The 20,037-nt window shown below is 49.5% G+C and overlaps 1 protein-coding gene across 2 annotated transcripts in view; it reads left to right on the top strand.

Moving 5' to 3' along the window:
* The window catches only part of TMEM51 (transmembrane protein 51), a 55,134-nt gene extending 36,689 nt beyond the window's left edge, over positions 1–18,445 (top strand). Inside the window, exons 2-4 of one of the 2 annotated variants that reach the window (XM_032393229.1) lie at positions 9,898–9,972; positions 13,769–14,317; positions 16,443–18,445. In XM_032393229.1, coding sequence (XP_032249120.1) covers positions 13,974–14,317; positions 16,443–16,851 — 753 coding nt within the window. In that variant the 5' untranslated portion in view covers positions 9,898–9,972; positions 13,769–13,973 and the 3' untranslated portion in view covers positions 16,852–18,445. The remainder of the gene's footprint in view (positions 1–9,897; positions 9,973–13,768; positions 14,318–16,442) is intronic. The other variant, XM_032393222.1, reaches the window with a different exon arrangement.
* The last annotated feature ends 1,592 nt before the right edge of the window (positions 18,446–20,037 follow it).

Genomic DNA, 20,037 nt, shown 5'->3' with positions numbered 1-20,037 from the left:
CTATAGGTAGAGCTTTTAGCAGTATCCTTGGCATAGCTGTTAGGCTATAAATAGTAACAAATTCACTGTTACTATTCACCAGGCCTGGGCTGCTTTAGGTGACAAAAAGCCCTACATAACAGTAGAGTCAATAAAGTAAATGTTTGTTTTCTTTCGTGTAAACAGAGTCCAGAGTTCAGCAGTCTAGGGCTGGGAGGATGGCTCAGCAATCACCAAGGTCCCAGGCTCCTTCTCTCTTACTGCTCTGCCATCCTCGACTTCATGCTCCAGCATGGCTGCTGAGCTCCAGCCATCACATCTACACCACGGTCAATAGAAAGGAGAAAAGGGAAAGAGAGAGAGAGAGAGAGAGAGAGATGTACCTTCTAAATGTTCCTTCTACAAACCCTTCCTGAATGTCCCCCTCCCCTGATACACACTTCTGCTTATGTCCCATTGGGGGGAACATAGTCCTGTGGCATGGTTCAGCTCAAGAGGCTGGGTAATGCTCTTTATTCTGGGAAGCCCTGGAAAACTAAGCACCAGGAGTTTCCTTACAATGGAGGAAGGGCAGAGTGGATATTTGGAACCATGAGCTGGCCAAACAAAACCACCCTACTGAGAATATCAGGCTAGTGAGTCAACATTACCTGCTCTTCTTTCCCTCCCTCCAGCACGGGTAAGAGAAGAAAAGATCAGGTGAGCTGGGCTGGGAGGTGAGCTGTGCCCTCCAGGTGACATCTCACTTCGGCCAGCTGGTTCTGGGGCATCCCGAGGAGGTCATCGCCTTTTCCAGCCCTTAGCTGGGGCCTGACTGGCAGTTACAGACCAGAATGGCAGAGAGGAATGGCAGCCAAGGCATGCCCGCTGGTGCCCCTGAGAAATCGTTTCGCACCTCAGGGGTTTCATCGGGGCTCATCTGTTGACGATGAGGCCACTTCTCATGGTGGCGAGCACAGAATCCAAACGTCATCTGTCCCTTAACCCTTCACTCCTTAACCCTATGAGGTCGACACTGCCTGATCTACTGGACAGAGGGGATTGAACCCCAACCCTTGCACAGACTGTGCTCCCCAACTTCTGTGTATTGTTGGGGGGTTATAGTAGCACTCTCCTCCTGGGCTAGTGGGAGCAACAAGGGACACGGTGTTGGGGAGTGCGAGCGATGCTGTGGACGTCGTGAGCACTCGCGGAGGTTCATTCTCCTTTTATTTCCCAGCAGAGGTGCCAGCCCCGCCAAGCAAGCCTCCTCCATGGGCTGTTATTCTCCTCCTCATCTCCTGCGGGCTGCCCTGTCTTAACCTCAGTTCCAGTTTTATGATTAAACATCCCAGCGTCAATTATTTACAATATGTCCAGATGACTATCAGGGGTTGCAGGGGCTGAGTGACTCACACGGGAGAAGTTGGTTTTTATGGAGGGGAAATAGCATGAAGGGAAACAAGGAATTCTACCACCTGACCACAGAGACTGAGGTCAGCCTCAGAAGGGCTGGAAGCATCCAGGGTGCTGCGAGGGTGCTCTCAGTGGGGGTGCGGGGCACCAGGAGGCAGGGGTGGGGGGTGGAGCACTAGCTCTGCCCTCAGACATAGCCAGTTCGAAGCTTAGCTGGATGACTTCGAGCAGGCGTCTTAACTTCTCTGAACATCCATTTCCTCATCTGTGAAATGGGGATTACTCCAGAAAGTTTCTCATCAGGGTTCTTGGGAATGTTCAATGTGTTAATATATGATACATTTTTAAAATAAGTATATTAACTAAATCATAGAAATAATAAATCGTTAATATTTATATCAAGTAAGATACACCAAATTGTCTAAATACCATTAATAACAATAATAATAAATGCATGGAAAGCACCCAGCACTTGGTAAGCGCTTAGGAGACCATCTACGGATGCCTACTGTGATCCCAGAACGTTAACAGTTGGGAAAAGAATTGGGTGTGACTTTCAGGGAAGTGACTTCCTGAAAACTGGAAGCAGGTGGAGGTGGGGGGCTTCAAGTGGGAATCACAGGTAGCACGGGAAGAGAGGGCAGGGAGAGAGCTGGACAAGCTTGAGTGGATTCCAAAACGGTGCTTGGCAGAAGGTTTGGGAACCCCTTCTGCGGAAGCAGCATCACTGTGGCTAAAAAAGAAAATGTCCAGATATGGGCAGGATAAATGCTCTCGGACTGTGTCCTGGCCTCCACAATCAAGGGCAGCCCTGCTAAAGGCCTGGGAACGGGGAGGGCTTTGCTTCTGCAGGATCCATCGGCCAGCGGAGGTCTGCCTGTCTTCTCTCCACACCTCCAGTTTTGACTCGAAACCCCCATCTAAGGACCCCAGAAAATAAACGTCTGCCAAGCTTTGTCCCAAGGGCTGAGGAACTGGAGGTATGAGCCACCAGGAAAGTGGGTGCCTGCTGATACAGCGTGAGAATACACGCCTTTGTCGGTTTCCACCCCAGCCACGTTAGAACAAGTGCAGGCTTGCCGCCAGAGCAACCTCGGGTTAAAATGTAAACCCGGTGCAGGAGGGCCAGGCTGCCCAGCCTCCCTCCAGCCTGGCCACACGAGGAAGAGGTGCAAAATTCAGCAAGGGATCCATTTGATCAGGATCCAGGAACGGTGCCCAATTAAAGGAGCTGTTGGACAAGTGAACGGTCTGAGCACCGGCAGGTGCCAGAGGAAGGGTATGCTTGTGTGGGCGGCCTGCGTGCATTTTCTGCGGCTGCTGTAACAAATTACCCCACAGGGTGGCTGGAAACAACACGCCTGTACTCTCTTGCAGTTCCTAAGGCCAGAAGCCCCCAGTCAGTTTCATGGGCTCAAGTCAGCAGGTTTGCAGGGCTGGTTCCTTCTGGAAGCTGAGGGGACAAGTCGCTTCCTCGCCTTCTCCAGTGCCAGAGGTGGCTGCCCCCCATGGCTCAGGGCCCCTCCCCTCGTGGCCACAGCCCCTGGCTTCTGACCTCACATCTCCTGCTTCCTCCTCTGACCTTTTTTGCCTCCCTCTTCTAAGGACACTTGTAATTAAATTGGACCCACCTGGATAATCCCGGCTAATCTCCCCATCTCAGGATCCTTAACTTAATCACACCTGAAAAGTCCCTTTTGCCATATAAAGTTAACAGTCACAAATTCCAGGGATTAGAATCTGGATATTTGGGGTGGGGTGGGGGATTATTATTCAGCCTCCCATTACCTTCTCCCAAATTCTGAGAAACACGGAGTGGGTGAGTGGCAAATAGCCCCGAGCTAAGCCCCAGATTCTTCTCTGCCCCCAACTTGAATGGCCTTGAATTAGCCTCTCACACCCCCCCACCCCTCCCCACCCCGGGCCTCTGTAAAGATGATAGATGCTCACCTGCCTCCACAAGTCTGGAAATAACAGCTAACACATTGGGAGCCGTTACTCTGTGCTTGTAATGCAGTCACTCATTGATTTTCCAGCCTTACTGTCCCTGGAAACAGCCCGGCAGGCTCCTGCCTCAGGACCTCTGTTCTGTGGTTCCCTATGCCTGGAAGGTCCTTCGCCCAAATATCCACATGGTTCCCTCCCCCGCCTCCTTCAAACCCCTGCTCAAATATCGCTTTCTCAGTGACTGTGTTTCCTGACCACTGCATTTCAAGTCCCCACCCCCGCACTCCCTACCCCCTCCCCGGGGGGGTGTCAGCATTATTGTTCCCAGCTTGTCCTCCCCACCCAGCATTCTATGGAGTTTTCTCCAACAGGTGGTTGTCTGTCTGTCTTGGCCATTCCTCTATCCCCAGCACTTACAGCAGGTCCCGGCACACAGTAGGTGGTCTGTTAATGTTTTGTCGAGTGAATCACTAAATACCCGAACCCCCAAACTTTGAGCCCATCATGCATACCAACCCACGAGGTTGATCCGAGTCCAGCTCCCCCGACCAGTGAGGCTGCTGAAGCGGACAAAGGTGAGAGGGAGCCTCCAAGTGAGTGTGAAAGAGCCGGGCTAAGGTGGGAGCACAGCCGCTGGTCGCATGAGCTCCCTGTCCCGGGAAGTTCGGCTACGACATCTCGCTGGCCCCAGTCGGGGGGTACCTGTAACAGGTGCCACCTGCCCTGCCTTGGTGAGTTTGGCTGAACGACTGCTTTCCTACTGCCTCGTGGATGAGGGAGTTCTGAACAAGGAGACTCTGCACAGGGCCACCACTTACATGCTGTGTGACCTGGGGCGAGTTTCTCAACCTCTCTGTGCCTCAGTGTATTCTGTGATAAACGTGGACAGAATGGGGGATAAGAGCACCTCTCTCATAGGCTGCTTGGGCGGAACAAATGAGCTGACCCATGCCAAGCACTCAGTGTGAGCCCAGCACACTCTAGGGTCTGGGAAACAGTAGCAGATGTATCTGTTGCTGGCTGCAGGCTGGGGCCGGCTGGGATGGTCAGCGCCTGCGCTCAGCCTTGCTTGCCAGAGTGGGAGGCCTCTGGTGGCCCAATCCCGGAGCCTGGTGAGGGATCAAATGGTCAGACTCCCTTTGAATCGATGGTGACAGGAGCTCTGGTTGCTGCCCTGCATCTCATGGGCACCAGACTCTGTCCTGGCAGGGGACACACAGCGATGTCACCTTTCCCAAGAAAGACTGAATGTGGCTGGAGCCCTTGAGACTGGTTCCCAGTGCCAGCCTTGCAAATAGGGTCACACACCAGCCACTTGCTTAGAGAAAGATACTGCGTCCAGCTCCAGAAGACTTAGATACCCGGTTTGTTTTTGTTTTGTTTTTAAGATTTTATTTATTTGAGAGAGAGAGAGAGTGAGCGAGCGAGAGCAGGGGGAGAAGCAGGCTGAGCTGAGCAGGGGGCCCGATGCAGGACTCGATCCCAAGACCCTGAGATCATGACCTGAGCCGAAGGCAGATGATTAACCGACTGAGCCAACCAGGCGCCCCAATACCCGGTTTGTTAACTCGCTCCTTCTGTTGATGACTCCTGGAGTCATCAGAACGTGTTTGACTTCCTTAATCTCACCAACACTTAAATGGATGAGCAAGGAGACTGGAAATGTCAGGTCTTATAAAATCCATGGAGCTCTTCTGTTGGGAGGGGGGAAGCTGCCTCTTTTCTCTGCAACAAGTGGCAAGCGTCTGGGAACTGTCCTCTCCCCCATCTCTGCAATTTCTCAGGCTGAACCCTTCCCACAGGTCTCCTTCATGTCCTCGTACCCCCAAACTCCACCCATGGTAAATGTACATACACCTTAAGGCCTTGCAAAGCGGCTGCTTTTTTTTTTTTTAAAGATTTTATTTATTTATTTGAGAGAGAGAGAGAGTGCACACAAGCAGGGGGGAAGGGCAGAGGGAGACGGAGAAGCAGCCCCGAGCCAAAGTCAGATGCTTAACCGACTGAGCCACCCAGGCGCCCCCAGCCGCCGCTCTATCTTCCTTCCCCCACCTGCTCCAAAGCTAATTTGTTGCTCTCTCTCTAGCCTCCTGTTAAGCCCCATTTTAGCAGTACTGGTGATTAAAAGCATGGGTTTTGGAATCAGACATACCTTATCCCTGCCTCGTACTAGCTGTGTAACTTTGGATTAGTTACTTTACCTCTCTGAACCTCGGTGTCCTTATCTGTAAAACAAATATAATAGCTCTCGAAGGATTGTGCATGGATGTGTGTCCCCCAAAGCCCTGGCACACAATAGGAACCCGGGAATTGTTGGACTCAAATTCTCTAGAAAGCCAGTTTCACAAAGGCACACCTGTTACCCCCAGTGCTTTTGTGACGAAATCTCTCTGAGGATGAAGTGCAGTGCTCACTGCTGGCCTGCCCGCCCTGCCCAGGGAGGGGTGTGGTGCGAGAGGAGGAGGTGCACTGCAAAGTCAGCGGGGATTTGATTGTGAATCTTGCCTGCTGCCTAGAGCTGTGTGACCTAGGGCAAATTACGTAACCTCTCTGAGACTCAGAGATAGTGGGGCTAATCATTCCTTGAAGGGTGGATGCTGCTGGTACTTCTGCTACTATTCCTATAATTACCGCTCTGCCTGGCAGATTCCTGCACATCCCTTCTTTCCTTTTACCCCCGTCAGCTTTCTCGAGCCCAGGCAGCCCTCTCTCCTCCCCTCTACCTTTATGACTCATTTGCACTCACTGCACTTCGTTTTTCCTGAATGCTCAAGCTACAAAAACTTGTTCTCAAAGAATGGGAACCTGATGCCTTTGACCTTGGTTGGTAGGGAGGTGGCCTGAAATGCCCAGGCAGGACTGGGGCAGCATGGTGGTGGTGGCTCAGCGCCTTTCTCCTCCCCCCCTGCCTGGGACCGGAACTTGGTGACCAAAGTGACTAGGGGCTGAAACTTGGCCCAGAGGCCCCCACTGAGTTCTTCCTTTGTGATGGGAATGTGGCCTGGTTCCCTGGGAATGCAGCTGGGGATCCCTTTCCCAGTTATGCAGCTTGGCAGGCAGAAGTTGGGGCACAGGGAGACTGGTCAAGGAGCCTCTTTGTCCTGGGAACTGGTCAAGCTGCCAGGCACCTCGGACCGCTGAGACTCCCCTCCCCACGAAAGGCAGCCGGGCCGGGCCAGGCGCTCCTGGAACTGTGCCTTCCAGGGCCAGGGGGCAAGCTTGATGGCCACGCAGGGGTCTAGATCAGATCCCTGCTTTCCAAATCCCCATAGAATTTCTGGGATTCAGAAATTCTGGGAACGGGACAAGGGAAGGCTTAGCTATCACTTGGGGCCCTTTGCTCTACCTCAGCGAGGACAGCACCGTTTCTTTTTTTTTCTTTCTTTCTTTTGTTCAATTTTATTCAAAGCATTGTCTTCACATTAGATTCATAGAGACTCCAGTCCAGGTGCGGGATGGCCACACTCGGGTCTCAACCAGGTGGAGTGCTCTAAAGTCCAGAGCTATGACTATCCGCCCCGACCCCGGACATCCCTGCTGGCTCTGGTCGGCCAAGGGTGCCCGGTGGGAGGGAAGACAGAGACTGCCCAAAAGGAGGGAGGCTCGGGCTCTCACCCCTGCAGACTTCTGCCTAGGAACACAAGGGAACGCTGAAACCTGAAACTCCACCATGGAGGGACGCCTGGCTCAGTCAGTTAAGCGCCTGCTTTCGGCTCAGGCCATGATCCCAGAGTCCTGGGATCGAGACCCACATTGGGCTCCTTGCTCAGCGGGGAGCCTGCTTCTCCCTCTCCTGCTGCTCCCCCTGCTTGTGCTCTCTCTCTCTCTCTCTCATTCTGACAAATAAATAAATAATCTATAAAAAAAAACCTCCACCAGGGAATGTTGGTAGAGTCACCTTCTTGGGTCAGAATGGAAGTCACATTTAGCCTGGGCACCTCTCCCATGTTGCTGGCAAATCGTTTGTTTACAGATACTCCGGAAAGTTGCTCAAACTGATCCTCTCCCCCTCGGTGCCAACCATGGACTAGGAATTTCCCCAAATTGATACGGGATATTGGTCAAACTTTTTAACTTGCCAGATATTCATTCTACCAATAGTTATTAAGCACCTGTTAGGTTCCCTAACGAGAACTTTCGTTTGGGGAGTTTATCCTCCACTGGGGGAGACAGGGAGCCAACAAGAAAGCGAAACAATACTATTATAGATTGTGAGGTAATGTCATCCATCCATGGGAAGGAATGTCATCAAGGAACCAAGCATGGGGCTTAAGAGTAGCTGGGTGATGGAGGGACATTTTATATAGAATGGTTAAGGAAATCCTCACTGAGGAGGTGGCATTTGAGCTGAGAGACAGAAGTAGTAAAGAAGTAGCCAGACCAAAGAGACAGATGGAAGAGTGTTTCAGGCATGGGGAACAGCAAGTACAAAGGCCCTGTGGCAGAACGTGCTTGGTGTGGGTAAAAAACAGAACAGAAGCACTGAGGGTTGGTGAGCCAAGAGAGAAGATATGAGAAAGGCAGGAGCCAATCCAATCTGGTGGGGCTTGAGGCCACAGCAAAGGAGTTTGGAATTTATGCGAAGAGTGGTGGAAAGGTGTTGATGGGTGTTGGAAATTCCTATTACAAAGTAATTCAGCCAATGAAAAGGGTCTCTATAAGGTATCTGTGAAGTGTAAGGAATAATGTAATAAATAAACACCCATATATTGTTTGGTTTTTCCTGGTTTGGAACATCACAGAAATGGAAACATGCTGCGTTTGCTTTTCTGTTCAATGTCACGTTTGTCAGAATGGGCCACGTTGGTGCACATAGCTGCGGATGACATTCGTGGCTGCGTGGGACTCAAGGAATAATGCTGTCATGGTTTATCCTTTCTCCTGGTGCATGGCTTTATTTGATTTTCTAATGTTGAACCAATCCTACATACTTGGGATAAACCCAACTTGATTGTGATGTATTATGTATTTATCTTTTTTAAATTAATTAATTTATTTAAATTTAATTAATTAACATATAGTGTATTATTAGTTTCAGAGGTAGAGTTCAGAGATTCATCAGTTGCATATAACACCCAGTGCTCATTCCATCACATGCCCTCCTTAATGCCCATCACCCAGTTACCCCATTCCCCCCCAACTCCCCTCCAGCAACCCTCAGTGTATTTCCTATGATTAAGAGTCTCTTATGGTTTGTCTCCCTCTCTGATTTTGTCTTATTTTATTTTTCCCTCCCTCCCCCTATGCTCCTGTTTTGTTTCTTAAATTCCACATATGAGTGAGATCATATGATAATTGTCTTTCTCTGAAAGACTTATTTTGCTCAGCATAATACCCTCTAGTTCCATCCATGTTGTTGCAAATAGCAAAATTTCATTTTTTTGACGGCTGAATAATATTCCATTGTATATATATACCACATCTTCTTTATCCATTCATCTGTCGATGGACATCTGGGCTCTTTCCATAGTTTGGCTATTGTGGACATTGCTGCTATAAACATTGGGGTGCAGGTGCCCCTTCGGATCACTACATTTGTATCTTTGGGGTAAATACCCAGTAGTGCAATTGCTGGGTCGTAGGGTAGCTTTTTGAGGAACCTCCATACTGTTTTCCAGAGTGGCTGCACCAGCTTGCATTCCCACCAACAGTGTAGGAGGGTTCCCCTTTCTCCGCATCCTCGCCAACATCTGTCATTTCCTGACTTGTTAATTTTAGCCATTCTGACTCGTGTGAGGTGGTATCTCATTGTGGTTTTGATTTGTATTTCCCTGATGCTGAGTGATGTGGAGCATTTTTTCATGTGTCGGCCATTTGTATGTCTTACTTGGAGAAATGTCTGTTCATGTCTTCTGTCCATTTCTTGACTGGATTATTTGTTCTTTGGGTGTTGAGTTTGGTAAGTTCTTTATAGATTTTGGATACTAGCCCTTTATCTGATAAGGCATCACAAATATCTTCTCCCATTCTGTCGGTTGTCTTTTGGTTTTGCTGATTGTTTCCTTTGTTGTGCAAAAGCTTTTTATCTTGATGAAGTCCCAATAGTTCATTTTTGCTTTTGTTTCCTTGGCCTTTGGAGACGTGTCTAGCAAGAAGTAGCTTGTCACAGAGGTCACGGAGGTTGCTGTCTGCGTTCTCCTCTAGGACGTTGATGGATTCCTTTCTCACATTGTGGAATTCCATTTGCTGGTATTTTGTTTAGGATTTTTGTTTGTGTGCAGACAGATCAGATTGGCCTGTCATTTTCCTTTCTTGCCTTGTCCTTGTTTGGTTTTGGTGTCAAGGTTATACACTGCTCATAAAATGACTTGGGGGAATGTTTCCTCTTCTTTTAGCCTCCGGGGCACTTGTGGAAGACAGATAAAACCACAGAAGGGTCTGGTAAACGCAGCTACCAGACTGTCATCCTTCTGCGGTCCCACTTTTTGGTACAACTTTTCTCGCTTGTGCCTCCAGCCCGACCTATGCCCCCACCCCGCCAAGAAAAAACAAAGAAAACACATTCCTCCCTCATAAGCGTCTCAAATTGAAATGCTCACAGCTTGATTAGAAAGCTGTGTTTCTGGTTTTTTACAGGTGGGTCCTTAACTCAAGAGTTTAGCATGAAGAGTTGTTTTCAGGCCTGCCCTGAGCGCCCCCACGTAACAACAGGTAGGTGCCTCTCTTAACAGATTAACCACTCTTCTTGAAAACCCAGGTATAGGATCACTCACTTATCCTTTAGGGCCTCCCCGAACATGAGCCAGAGTCCAGCCAGAGGTGAGTCTGGCGGAGCTGGGACCCCGGTCTGCCCGCCAAGGCTGCTCTGTTTTAGGGATGTGTTGGAAACTATGCGGTCCAAATCCTCTAAGCACAAAATTAGCTTCTTTCCATATTTTTGAAAGGGAAAGAACACCTTACTAAATATAACATGGGTCAACAAGCCAGAAACAAGATAAACAGCCAGCAGCTGCAGCTCAGGAGCTGGGTTCCACACCCCTGGTGAACCCACCAGGGTCCTGGTCTCCAGAGGGAGGGCAGAATCGACGGACAATTTTAAGCGACCCCCAGGACACATAACCCTGCCACGAACCCAAAACACAAAAACCTTTATTTCATTTTTTTATTCTAAAACCAACACATACACATTTGTGTGTTTCCAATTGTTACTCTCCCAGTAAGAAAAAGAAAATAAAAATCACTCTAATCCCACCGTGCAGAAAACAACTAAAAAGACCATGGAATGCATAATCTGAGTGTTTTGAAATTTAATATAAAACATAAGTGTTTCTCAGCCTTTTTTCCCAGTATTGTTCCCTAAAGAGTCTTTTTAGACATTGTTTTTGTAATGCCCCCATTTTACCCCCATCCCATGAAATTTTAATACTGCAGATATCCTGTGTGTCTGTTAATGTATGGTGGAGGGCCACAAACCATTGTAATATCTAAGACTATATTACACCATCCCCAAGAACGAATTTTTGCCCCCGCCCACCGTGGGTGGTCTCACCCCATTGGGAATGCAAGCTTTAAATAAAATTAAATAACAAACCTTTCTAGAAGAACTTGCTATGTGCTGGTCACATATAATTCTAGGTACTTTATGTATGTTTTCTTGTTCACCTATCATAACTCTCCTATGAGGTGAATACCAGAAAGACTTGGTCTCCTTTTACAGTTGTGGAAGCTGAGGCACAGAGAGATTAAGTAATTTGCCAAAGGCACACAGCTGGGAAAGTTGGGAGTGAGGATCTGAGCCCAGACAGCCTGGTTCCAAAGTTCATAACTGCTTTGCCTTGCAACAACACCTTCTGATTGTAACAAATCCAAAATACAGAAACAGAGTAACAGGTATACTTCCCAAGCCCTCTCTATTCTCTGAAGCAATCTTTGCTAAGTTTGGAATGTGTCTTGCCTGAGATTTTTACATATATGTTTGTATATATGAAAATCTTCTGTCTCTTGTTTATTTTAATGTAAGGAGGATCATCCAGTCTTCCTTCCTATATATTCATGTATACAAATGTGTATATAGAATTTTTTAAAAATTAGAATCACACTGAACATACTGTTTTTTTTTTTTAACTTTGACTTTAAAATGTATCATTAGCTGGCTTAAAACCATAATTTAACCAGCACGTGTACCATATTTTATTTAACCAGATGCAGATTATTGGCTATTGAAACAGTTTCTAGTTTCTCACTGCTACAAAGCTACAGTGAATATCCTTGCCTTGTACATAATTCTTAGAAGTTGGAATTACAGAGCCAAAGGGTATAAGCATTTTTGAAACTTTTGATCCATCAGTGCCAAAATTTGCCGTCCGGAAAAATTGTATGAAATCGCTTATCCTAACACCATTACCCACATTGGGTATTATCGCCTGTTTTCCATCACTGACCATTTAACAGGCCCAAATGTGTGAATCCCGACATTTTCATCTCTTTTGGTGACTCTCATCTGGGGCCTGTTTTACTCATGTGACAGGTAAGGCAAAGCTTGAGTCGAGAGAGCAGGGAGGGTGGGAGGTTAAAGTAGCCCCAATCACTGGTTTAGAAAACACACTCTCCACCTCCCAAGGACAAGGCCTACCTGCTGGACCCCTAGCAGGTGCTCAGTCATGGGCTTTTTCATCTCCTGCTTCCCACACCAGCCCTCCGGCTGCACCTCCACACCACTGCGCCCTCCTCCTCCTCTGGCCTTGTCTCAGATCCATTTGGCAGAACTGCTAAAGCCCTCATCCTTTCCCTTGCTGGCTATGAGTGATATTTGGGAAACAAATACCCTCGTGTGTTAGGTAGGCTTTTCAGCTGATCCACAGCAACTGTCTGCAGCGGGATGGGATCCCTGTTCAGTGCCCTGCATGCCTACACATACATGCTCACACATCAGTATGCATGTATATGTGGGTATGCACGTATGCACTTAGCACTGCACGATCCGGGTGCAGATCCTCTTATCTGAAGTGGGACTTGTCTCTCACAGAGACTTTCCATACGCCCTTCAGCCTGAGTTAGGACACCCACCTACCAAATTCCACAGTTTCTAGACTTTCTTCCCACTTTGTCGTTATTCCTTGTAGACTTTTCTGCTGGCCCAGAAGCCCCACTAACCCTTAACTTGCTCACCAGTGTCCCTCCAGTGCCTAACACTGCTTAGCAGATGCACAAGAAATATTTGTGGAGTGAAAAAAAAAAAAAAGAAGGAACAGACCTCAAGCCAATAAAGGATATTATCCCAAATATTTTTAGAGTATTTTTTTAACAAAGTGGCCACTTTCAGATTGAGCCCGTTGTTTGATGAGAAAATATCTCTGCAGCATTAGATTTCAAGTGGCCTGGTTGGCTGTCCTTCTGGAAAGATCGGAAAGAATGCAGAGTTGAAAATAGGACCTTGCCCATCCAAACATCTGTCAGGCTTTACTGTTCTGCAAAGGTCGCTGTCCTGGGAATAATGTACAGAGGAGCAGTTAGCCAGGAAGGGTGCTGCTCGCTGGTCCTCCTGGCCCCTGAAAGGGTTCTGAGTTAAACCTTCAGGTGACTTGCTTATCTGGCTCACTCTCCCAGCTTACAAATGGTTGTGGAATCCCAGGACGGTGGGCTTATTCCCTTGAGCACAAGGTCTCTGAGCTGCTTCGTGGGAAGAGGGTTTCTCGCCCAGCTGGGCACAGCAGCTAAGATGGGGAATAGGCCGGCTTCTGCCCCTTTAAGAAAAGCAAAACTGCGTGGGGCTGAAGGGAGGCGAGTCTTGCAGGAAGACTTCAGGTGGCCTCTATTCATTTCATTCAGTGATTGAGCAGACATGTTTGGAGCCCCTGCTATGTTCTGGGCGCAGAGATGTGTCATGGGAAGAGAGAGACTGGCCACAGTAGTCACTGGTGGCCTGTGGGAGTCCACGGAAGGGGCAGCTGAGCAGGGGGGAACCAGAGAACTGCAGAAATGCTGGAGGGGGGTATGCAGAGAAGGGCGAGGTGAGAGATGAGGGGGGAGAGGCGGTCACACGCGTGACTCCAGGAGCCCAGATTTTCTGCTGCAGGACATGGGGAGCCATGGAGGGTGGGGAGCAGCCCATAGGCCGCGTGGACTGGGACACACCCCCGATGGATGCCCGTCGCCCAGGCGATTTGGGTACAGCTACTGACCACGGCTCACGCTCCTCGCTGGACCCCGTGCCCGCCGAGATTTCACTGCACTTCATTAAATTCCACAAAATGTTTTCAGGCCCCAGAGTGCTGACCTCTCTGGTCTCCTGCATGGAAAGGTCTGGCTTTTCCTTTTCGGGCGGGGTAGGCGGATCGGCCCTCCTTCTGCAGGCACGTAAGCCATCTGGAATGCATCAGCGGCCAGGCCCGGCCAGCGCGCGGCTCGGTCCCGCTCCGGGACTCCTTCAAGAGTGCGCCGCTGCGTCCACAAACGCGTCCGGAATCCGAACTGAGCCTCCTCTCTCTTCTTTCTGCTTTCCTTCCAGACCTCTCGGCCGCAGCTGTCCACGCAGGATGCCTCGAATTTGCTGGAAGCCGTCCCTCGAGAGCGCAGCCGCTGCTTCTTTAGGGCGGCACTAGGGATTTCGTTCCGTGCGTTGAAGGGGTTTCTGTTGTTCTTGCTGCCGCTGCTGGTGCACTCATTTATTTACTTTCTTTCTTTGCACCGGCCCTCGGCCCGCTCCCACTGGCATGATGGCCCAGTCGAAGGCCAACGGCTCCCACTATGCGCTGACCGCCATCGGCCTGGGGATGCTGGTTCTCGGGGTCATCATGGCCATGTGGAACCTGGTGCCCGGGTTCAGTGCCCACGAAAAGCCGACAGCTCAGGGGAACAACAAGACAGAGATAGGCGGTGGCATTCTCAAGAGCAAGACCTTCTCCGTGGCCTACGTGCTGGTCGGGGCCGGGGTGATGCTGCTTCTGCTCTCCATCTGCCTGAGCATCCGGGACAAGAGGAAGCAGCGGCAAGGCGAGGAGATGGCCCACATCCAGCACCAGCCGGGGGTCGAGCCACACGGCCGGGAGGAAGACAGGTGAGGACGGGCTGACCGCCCTCGCACCGGGGGATGGACACACACACACACACGCTCCCACTCACAGGGTTCACTGACGAGACTGTTTTAGTCTGGGAGTCTCTGCCTTCCCACTTTCCCCCACTAAGGCTCTGTAAAGCAGTTTATAATTTTCCAAATAACTTTATACTTCTATCCCAGAGTTTCCCAAATCATACAGTATGAATGGATTACAGGTGTATCAAGATTTTGCCACCAGCAGGAAAGCTGCATGGGGCCCAGGGCAGCCAGAGCCTCCAGACGGGCTGTGTGTATGTGCTTTGCGTTGAAAAGGTTGGGAACCAGTGTTCTATTTGGACAAAAATGCCACAAACACATTTAAGAGATAAGCAATAAATCGAGGAACACATGATGAAGGTTGACATCCCTACTAGAAAAAGAGCCCTTGCAAATGAGTGTGACAGGGGAGCATATCAGTAGGAAAAGGGACAAAGGATACAAGCAAGCATCTCATAGATGTTCAGACAATAGATGTTCAACCTCATTCGTCACGAAATGCAAACAAAAAGAAGGTGTCATTATTCTTTGCCTATCTTAATGGCCAAGCCGGGCAGCCCCCAGTGTTGGAGAGCTGTAGGGAAATGGGTCACTGATGGGGGTATTGACTGACACAACCTTTCTGAAGAGGAGTTTTCACAGTGAGAGGAGATATTGAAGATGCGTGTCCCTATCCATTCTCTTCCTACGAGTTCACCCTTGGGAGAAAAAATCACGCAAGTGCAAAGGAGTCTGTGCCCTTAGGTTTATCAGAGCGTTGCTTAGAACAGCAAAAATTGAGAAACAACCTAAATATCCACCATTCAACCTAAATCATGGCACGCCCACTCGGCGGCATTCTGCACAGCCGTTGCTGAGCTGTAGTTGCTAATGCGGGACCGTATGCACCGTGGTGAGAAAGGGAGGTTACAACACGGCATCTGTGGTGAGGTCCTAATCGCATCAAATGTTGCAGCTGTGGGATTAGAGAGGGGTCTGGAAAGGTGTACAACAGAGAGTTAACAGTGGTTGTCTCCAGGTGGAAGGAGATGCGACGCTTTTATTTTCTGCCTTAGGTTTTCCTGTGTTTAGGTTTTCTGCAACTTTGTCATCCTTCTCGTGGGAAGGGAGTTGTTTTTGGCTTGGAAAAATGAAACCTATTTTCTGATAATAAAAGATCATGCACACATATTCTCGAAAACTCAGGAAATACAGAAAAGAACAAAGAAGGAGAATCAGTCACCCCTAATTCCCCACCCTAGCCAGGAGCACACACATGCTAAGGGAAATGAGAGGTAGGCCTGGACAAACAGGGAGGGGCTGATGTTGACCATTATCACCCTACAGGTTCAAGTGCAGAGTCCTGGACTATGGCTTATGGCACTATTCCCTCGACATGTGTAAAAAAAAAGAAAAAAAAAGACACCCTGACTTTCTGGTTTTCTCTTTCAACAGTCAAAGGAGACTAAGCCTGAGGATAAGACCTTTGAGCCTTATAGTGAACTTGGAAAACAAAATTACAGAATACCTTGAAATACATATAAGTTTTATAGCAGAAATTCCTTCTCTACCTGGGGACAACCATTCTGCTTCAAACTGGCTGCTGCTTCGTGCATGTTTGTGTGGCCTTTGGCAAAAGGACCCAGCTTGGCGCCAGAACAGCCCATCTGGCATGTGGTTAAGCATGAGTCTTAAAAGCAAAGGGGGTTTCACACTTCCTCATGTTAACACTTCCAGATCATCCAGTGTAGTCGTTGAGTGTGGCATTCAGTTCCTGCTCTCCCACTTCCCACATATATGACCAAGTCACATAACCTTGACGTATCAGTTTCCCCATCCATAAAATGGGTATGAAAATAGTACCTAACTCATAGCATTGTTAGGAAGATGAAACTGGTTGATATGTGTTAAAGTACTTAGCACAGTACCTGACACCTAGCACACAGTTGAAGTGTTAGCTTTTATTACTTTTGGCACCCACGGGTTGTTCACAAGGCTGGTGTATGTGGACCCGGTGCTGACACAGGACCCGGAGTTCATCTACTTGTGATTTTCAATACGGCGGGAGCGCATGCTAACACTCTCCATGTTGGTGCTTGTTGTCTTGCAGCCAGGAGGAGGAGGAGGAGGCCTCCTCCAGGTACTATGTCCCCAGTTACGAGGAAGTGATGAACACAAACTACTCAGAAGCGAGGGAACTGGACCAGAACCCGAGGCTGAGCATCTCTCTCCCGTCCTATGAGTCCTTGACAGGTCTTGACGAGACGAGCCCCACAGCTGCCAGGGCCAACGTGGAGACCAGCCCGGGGAATCCACCCGACAGGCAGAACTCCAAGTTGGCCAAACGCCTGAAGCCACTCAAAGTTCGAAGGATTAAATCCGAAAAGCTTCACCTCAAAGACTTCAGGATCAGCCTCCCGGACAAAAACGTCCCTCCTCCCTCCATCGAGCCTTTAACCCCCCCACCACAGTATGATGAAGTCCAGCAGAAGGCTTCTGATGCCCGGCCACCTGACTGACGGCCCCGCTCAGGTGTGTTCCTCCGGTCGCTCACCCTCCACACCACGGACCCCCAGTGAAGCCACTTCAGCTGAATTGAGGAGCGGAGGGGGCAGATGCATACAGATTGATGTGGAGGGGGGCGTGGGGAGTCCAGTGACTAGGGACTGACTGACATCCACAGAACCTCACGTGGCAGGTGCATCGGGAATAGCTGCTGCCTCGGATCGCGGGATGTGGACCCCGTCGGGGTCCTCGCGGGGTACGCACCTTCCCCATCGTTTTTCCCTAACTCTGGGTTGTTGGCGACAACACCTCTCTTTCCAAACAGGAGAGGATGCCTAGCAGCTGGTTTAGGTTGTGATTTTTGTTTTGCTTCCACTAGGACTGTTTTGTTTCAAAAAGAAAACAAGATATGCCTTTGCTTTCTTCACCGGAGTCCTGAGCTGTGGGTAGATGTGACTCAGCTTTCTAGAAAGGACGCGGGGCTGTTTCGGGAATGAAGCGAAACAAGAGGCTGATCGATGATGTGGGGGTGAGGCCCAGCTGGGGCTCTCTCAGAGCCCCTGAAACTGTTGGCTCTCGGAGGGCCCAAGGCCCGGTGATGCATAAGATCAGAGTCTTTACTGGTACGCTTTCCTAGTGCCTTCTGGGTAAGGGCAACAAAGGAAAGCTGTGTGAGATATTTTATTCCTTCTAAAGTGCCGTGCAAGTGAGCTTTTTATAATAAAATATTTTATATGTAGTACATTTGGGCGCTGAATTACTGTCGCAGCTCTTCCAACACTGACTTGCTTAGGGAGAAATATCACTGATAATAATAGTTGCTGCTAATCTGCACAAAACACATCACGTGTGTCACGGCATTTCCTCTGCATCCTGGTATCACTGCCATTTTGCAGGTTAGCTCACAGAGGCTCAGGTTCAAGTGCCTCACGTCACATCGCTAGGAAGTAGCCGCGCTAGAGTCTGAACCCCAGCCGTCTGGCTCCAGGGCCTGAGTTCTTTAAATGCTCTACTGTGCCATTCAGTGTAAAGAGCTTTTTCAGACTTCGAATGAGGATCTGTGCTTCCCAGGAAGGGGAAGCTATTACTGCTGCCCCTTCGACCCACATGCCCAACGGAACATGGTGGCTGTCTAGACAGCAGCTCCTTCCGACCTAAACGTCCCCCCAGCATCCCCCTCCTGAGACCCAGCCCAGCGGGAGCCGATGGGCTGTATGCTCAGAAAGGCCGGGTGAGTATGTCCTCATGCAGGGGCAAAGTGCCTGCCTGTGGAACCCAGGAAAGCAGTTCAACTAATGAGGATGCCCAGGGTTTGCTGACTGCTGAGACTAAGCCAGAAGAGGAACGGCTGGGGTCAGGGTCTAGACCGTGGAGTGGGAGTCTGGGAAGACACACCTGAGTCCAGGAGTGCCTTCCTGGTACTGGGAAGCATGAAGCGGAGTCTGCATGGCTAGGAGAAGAGTAAATTCTGAGGCCCTGGATGTTTCCTAAAAACTTCTGAGTAGAGAAGGGGCAGCAGGTAGGGAATGAATCACTCCTGATCTCGGGATTGGCAGTACGGTCTAAATTCCAACGTTTCACTTTCCTTATGCAAATCCATCTATTAAAAGGGAGCTGCAAGGACCTGCTTCGTGGCTAAGACACCAGAGGCCTGGGGCTCTCCATGTATCTGGGGGCTGCATTTGTTCTTCAGTTAGTCTTTATGCTTCCTCCTGATGGGAAGACAAACAGGAGGAAAAAGAAAAGGAGATGAGCAGGGCACCTGGATGGCTCAGTTGATTAAGCCTCTGACTCTTGACTTCGGCTCAGGTCACGATCTCAGGGTCGTGAGAGTGAGCCCGGAGTAGAGCCCTACATTGGGCTCCACGCTCGCAGGGAGTCGGCTGGAGATTCTCTCCTTCTGTCCCTCCACCACCCCCTCTCTAAAATAAATAAATCTTTAAAAAGAAAGGAGAATAGCAAGGTTCCAAATGATAGAAAGGGCCCTCAGTCTGGGCTCTGGTGGATCATCCTGCGGGGTGTCTGCCCAGCCTCGACCCTCCTGGGGGGAGAAAGTTTTGGGGCTTGTAGTGGGCTGAATGGTAACCCTGAAAGATCTCAGGACCTAAGTCCTAGGACCTGCGGAAGTTACCTTACAAGGTAAAGGTTTTGCAGGTGTGATTAAATTAAGGGTTTTGAGATGAGGTTATCCGGGAATCACCAGGTGAACTCTAGATGCCATCCACAAGTGCACTTGCAAATGAGAGCTGAGGGACACCACACGCATAGAAGAAGAGGAACCATGGTGACCACGGCCGCAGAGACTGGCCTGGTGTGTCTGCAAGCCAGGGACTGCCGGCAGCCCTGGAGCTGGAGGAGGCAAGGGGATTCCCCCCTAAGCATCCAAGGGAGCTGCAACCTTGACTGTGGCCCAGCTGATGCTGGTTTTGGACTTCTGGCCTCCAGAACCATGAGAAAATACCTTTCTATTATTTTAGGCTACCAAGTCTGTGGGAATTTGTTGCCTAGAACATGTAGCATATAGAGCATGGTTCACCTTTGTCTATAGGAAGGCAGAGAGAATGTTAGCTGGAAATGTTGCCTGGGGGCTGGAGACCTGAACAGTGCCTAGAGAAGCAAAAAAAAAAAAAAAAAAAAAAAAATCCATCTGCAGTATTAAGTTAAAACCACCTGTCAAAGCAGGGGACCACCTTCACCTCAAAATTCCCCAAGGCACACTCATCCTGTTTGCCCCTTGGTCCAGATCTATCAGGGCCCTCCATCTTTTGACTCAAAAAAAAAAAAAAAGTGGGGGGCAGAGGGTAAAAGCCAGAATAAAGCCTCTAGCCCTTTCCTCTTCATCATGTTTCTGTTCTTAAACATGAAATGACAGAAATATGGGAGAAAATTCAAAAAGCCACCCAGGCTTCTTGAGCCTAAATAGCCCCAGGGCCAAGAGCAGAGAAAAATCCCACCCAGCGGTCCCACTCCACCCAAAAAGGAGGAATCTCAGCCACTGTATTGGTGTGACGTGAGCGCTACTCTCTCAGGTCACAGCTAATTGGACCTGAGGTGTGTGTCCACCTGACCCAGGGGAACCAATCAGAAGCTGAGCTGGGCTAAGCCCTGCTCCCTCAGGAATTGGTCCTGCGATGGATGGAGAGGCCCTTGGATGATGGGGTCTCAGGGATTAGGGGGCAGTTTGGGCGCCATCGTGATGG

Source organism: Phoca vitulina, unplaced genomic scaffold (assembly GCF_004348235.1).
Source record: "Phoca vitulina isolate PV1807 unplaced genomic scaffold, GSC_HSeal_1.0 scaffold2, whole genome shotgun sequence".
Taxonomy (NCBI): Eukaryota; Metazoa; Chordata; class Mammalia; order Carnivora; family Phocidae; genus Phoca; species Phoca vitulina.
This window is presented reverse-complemented; position numbering and strand designations above follow the sequence as displayed.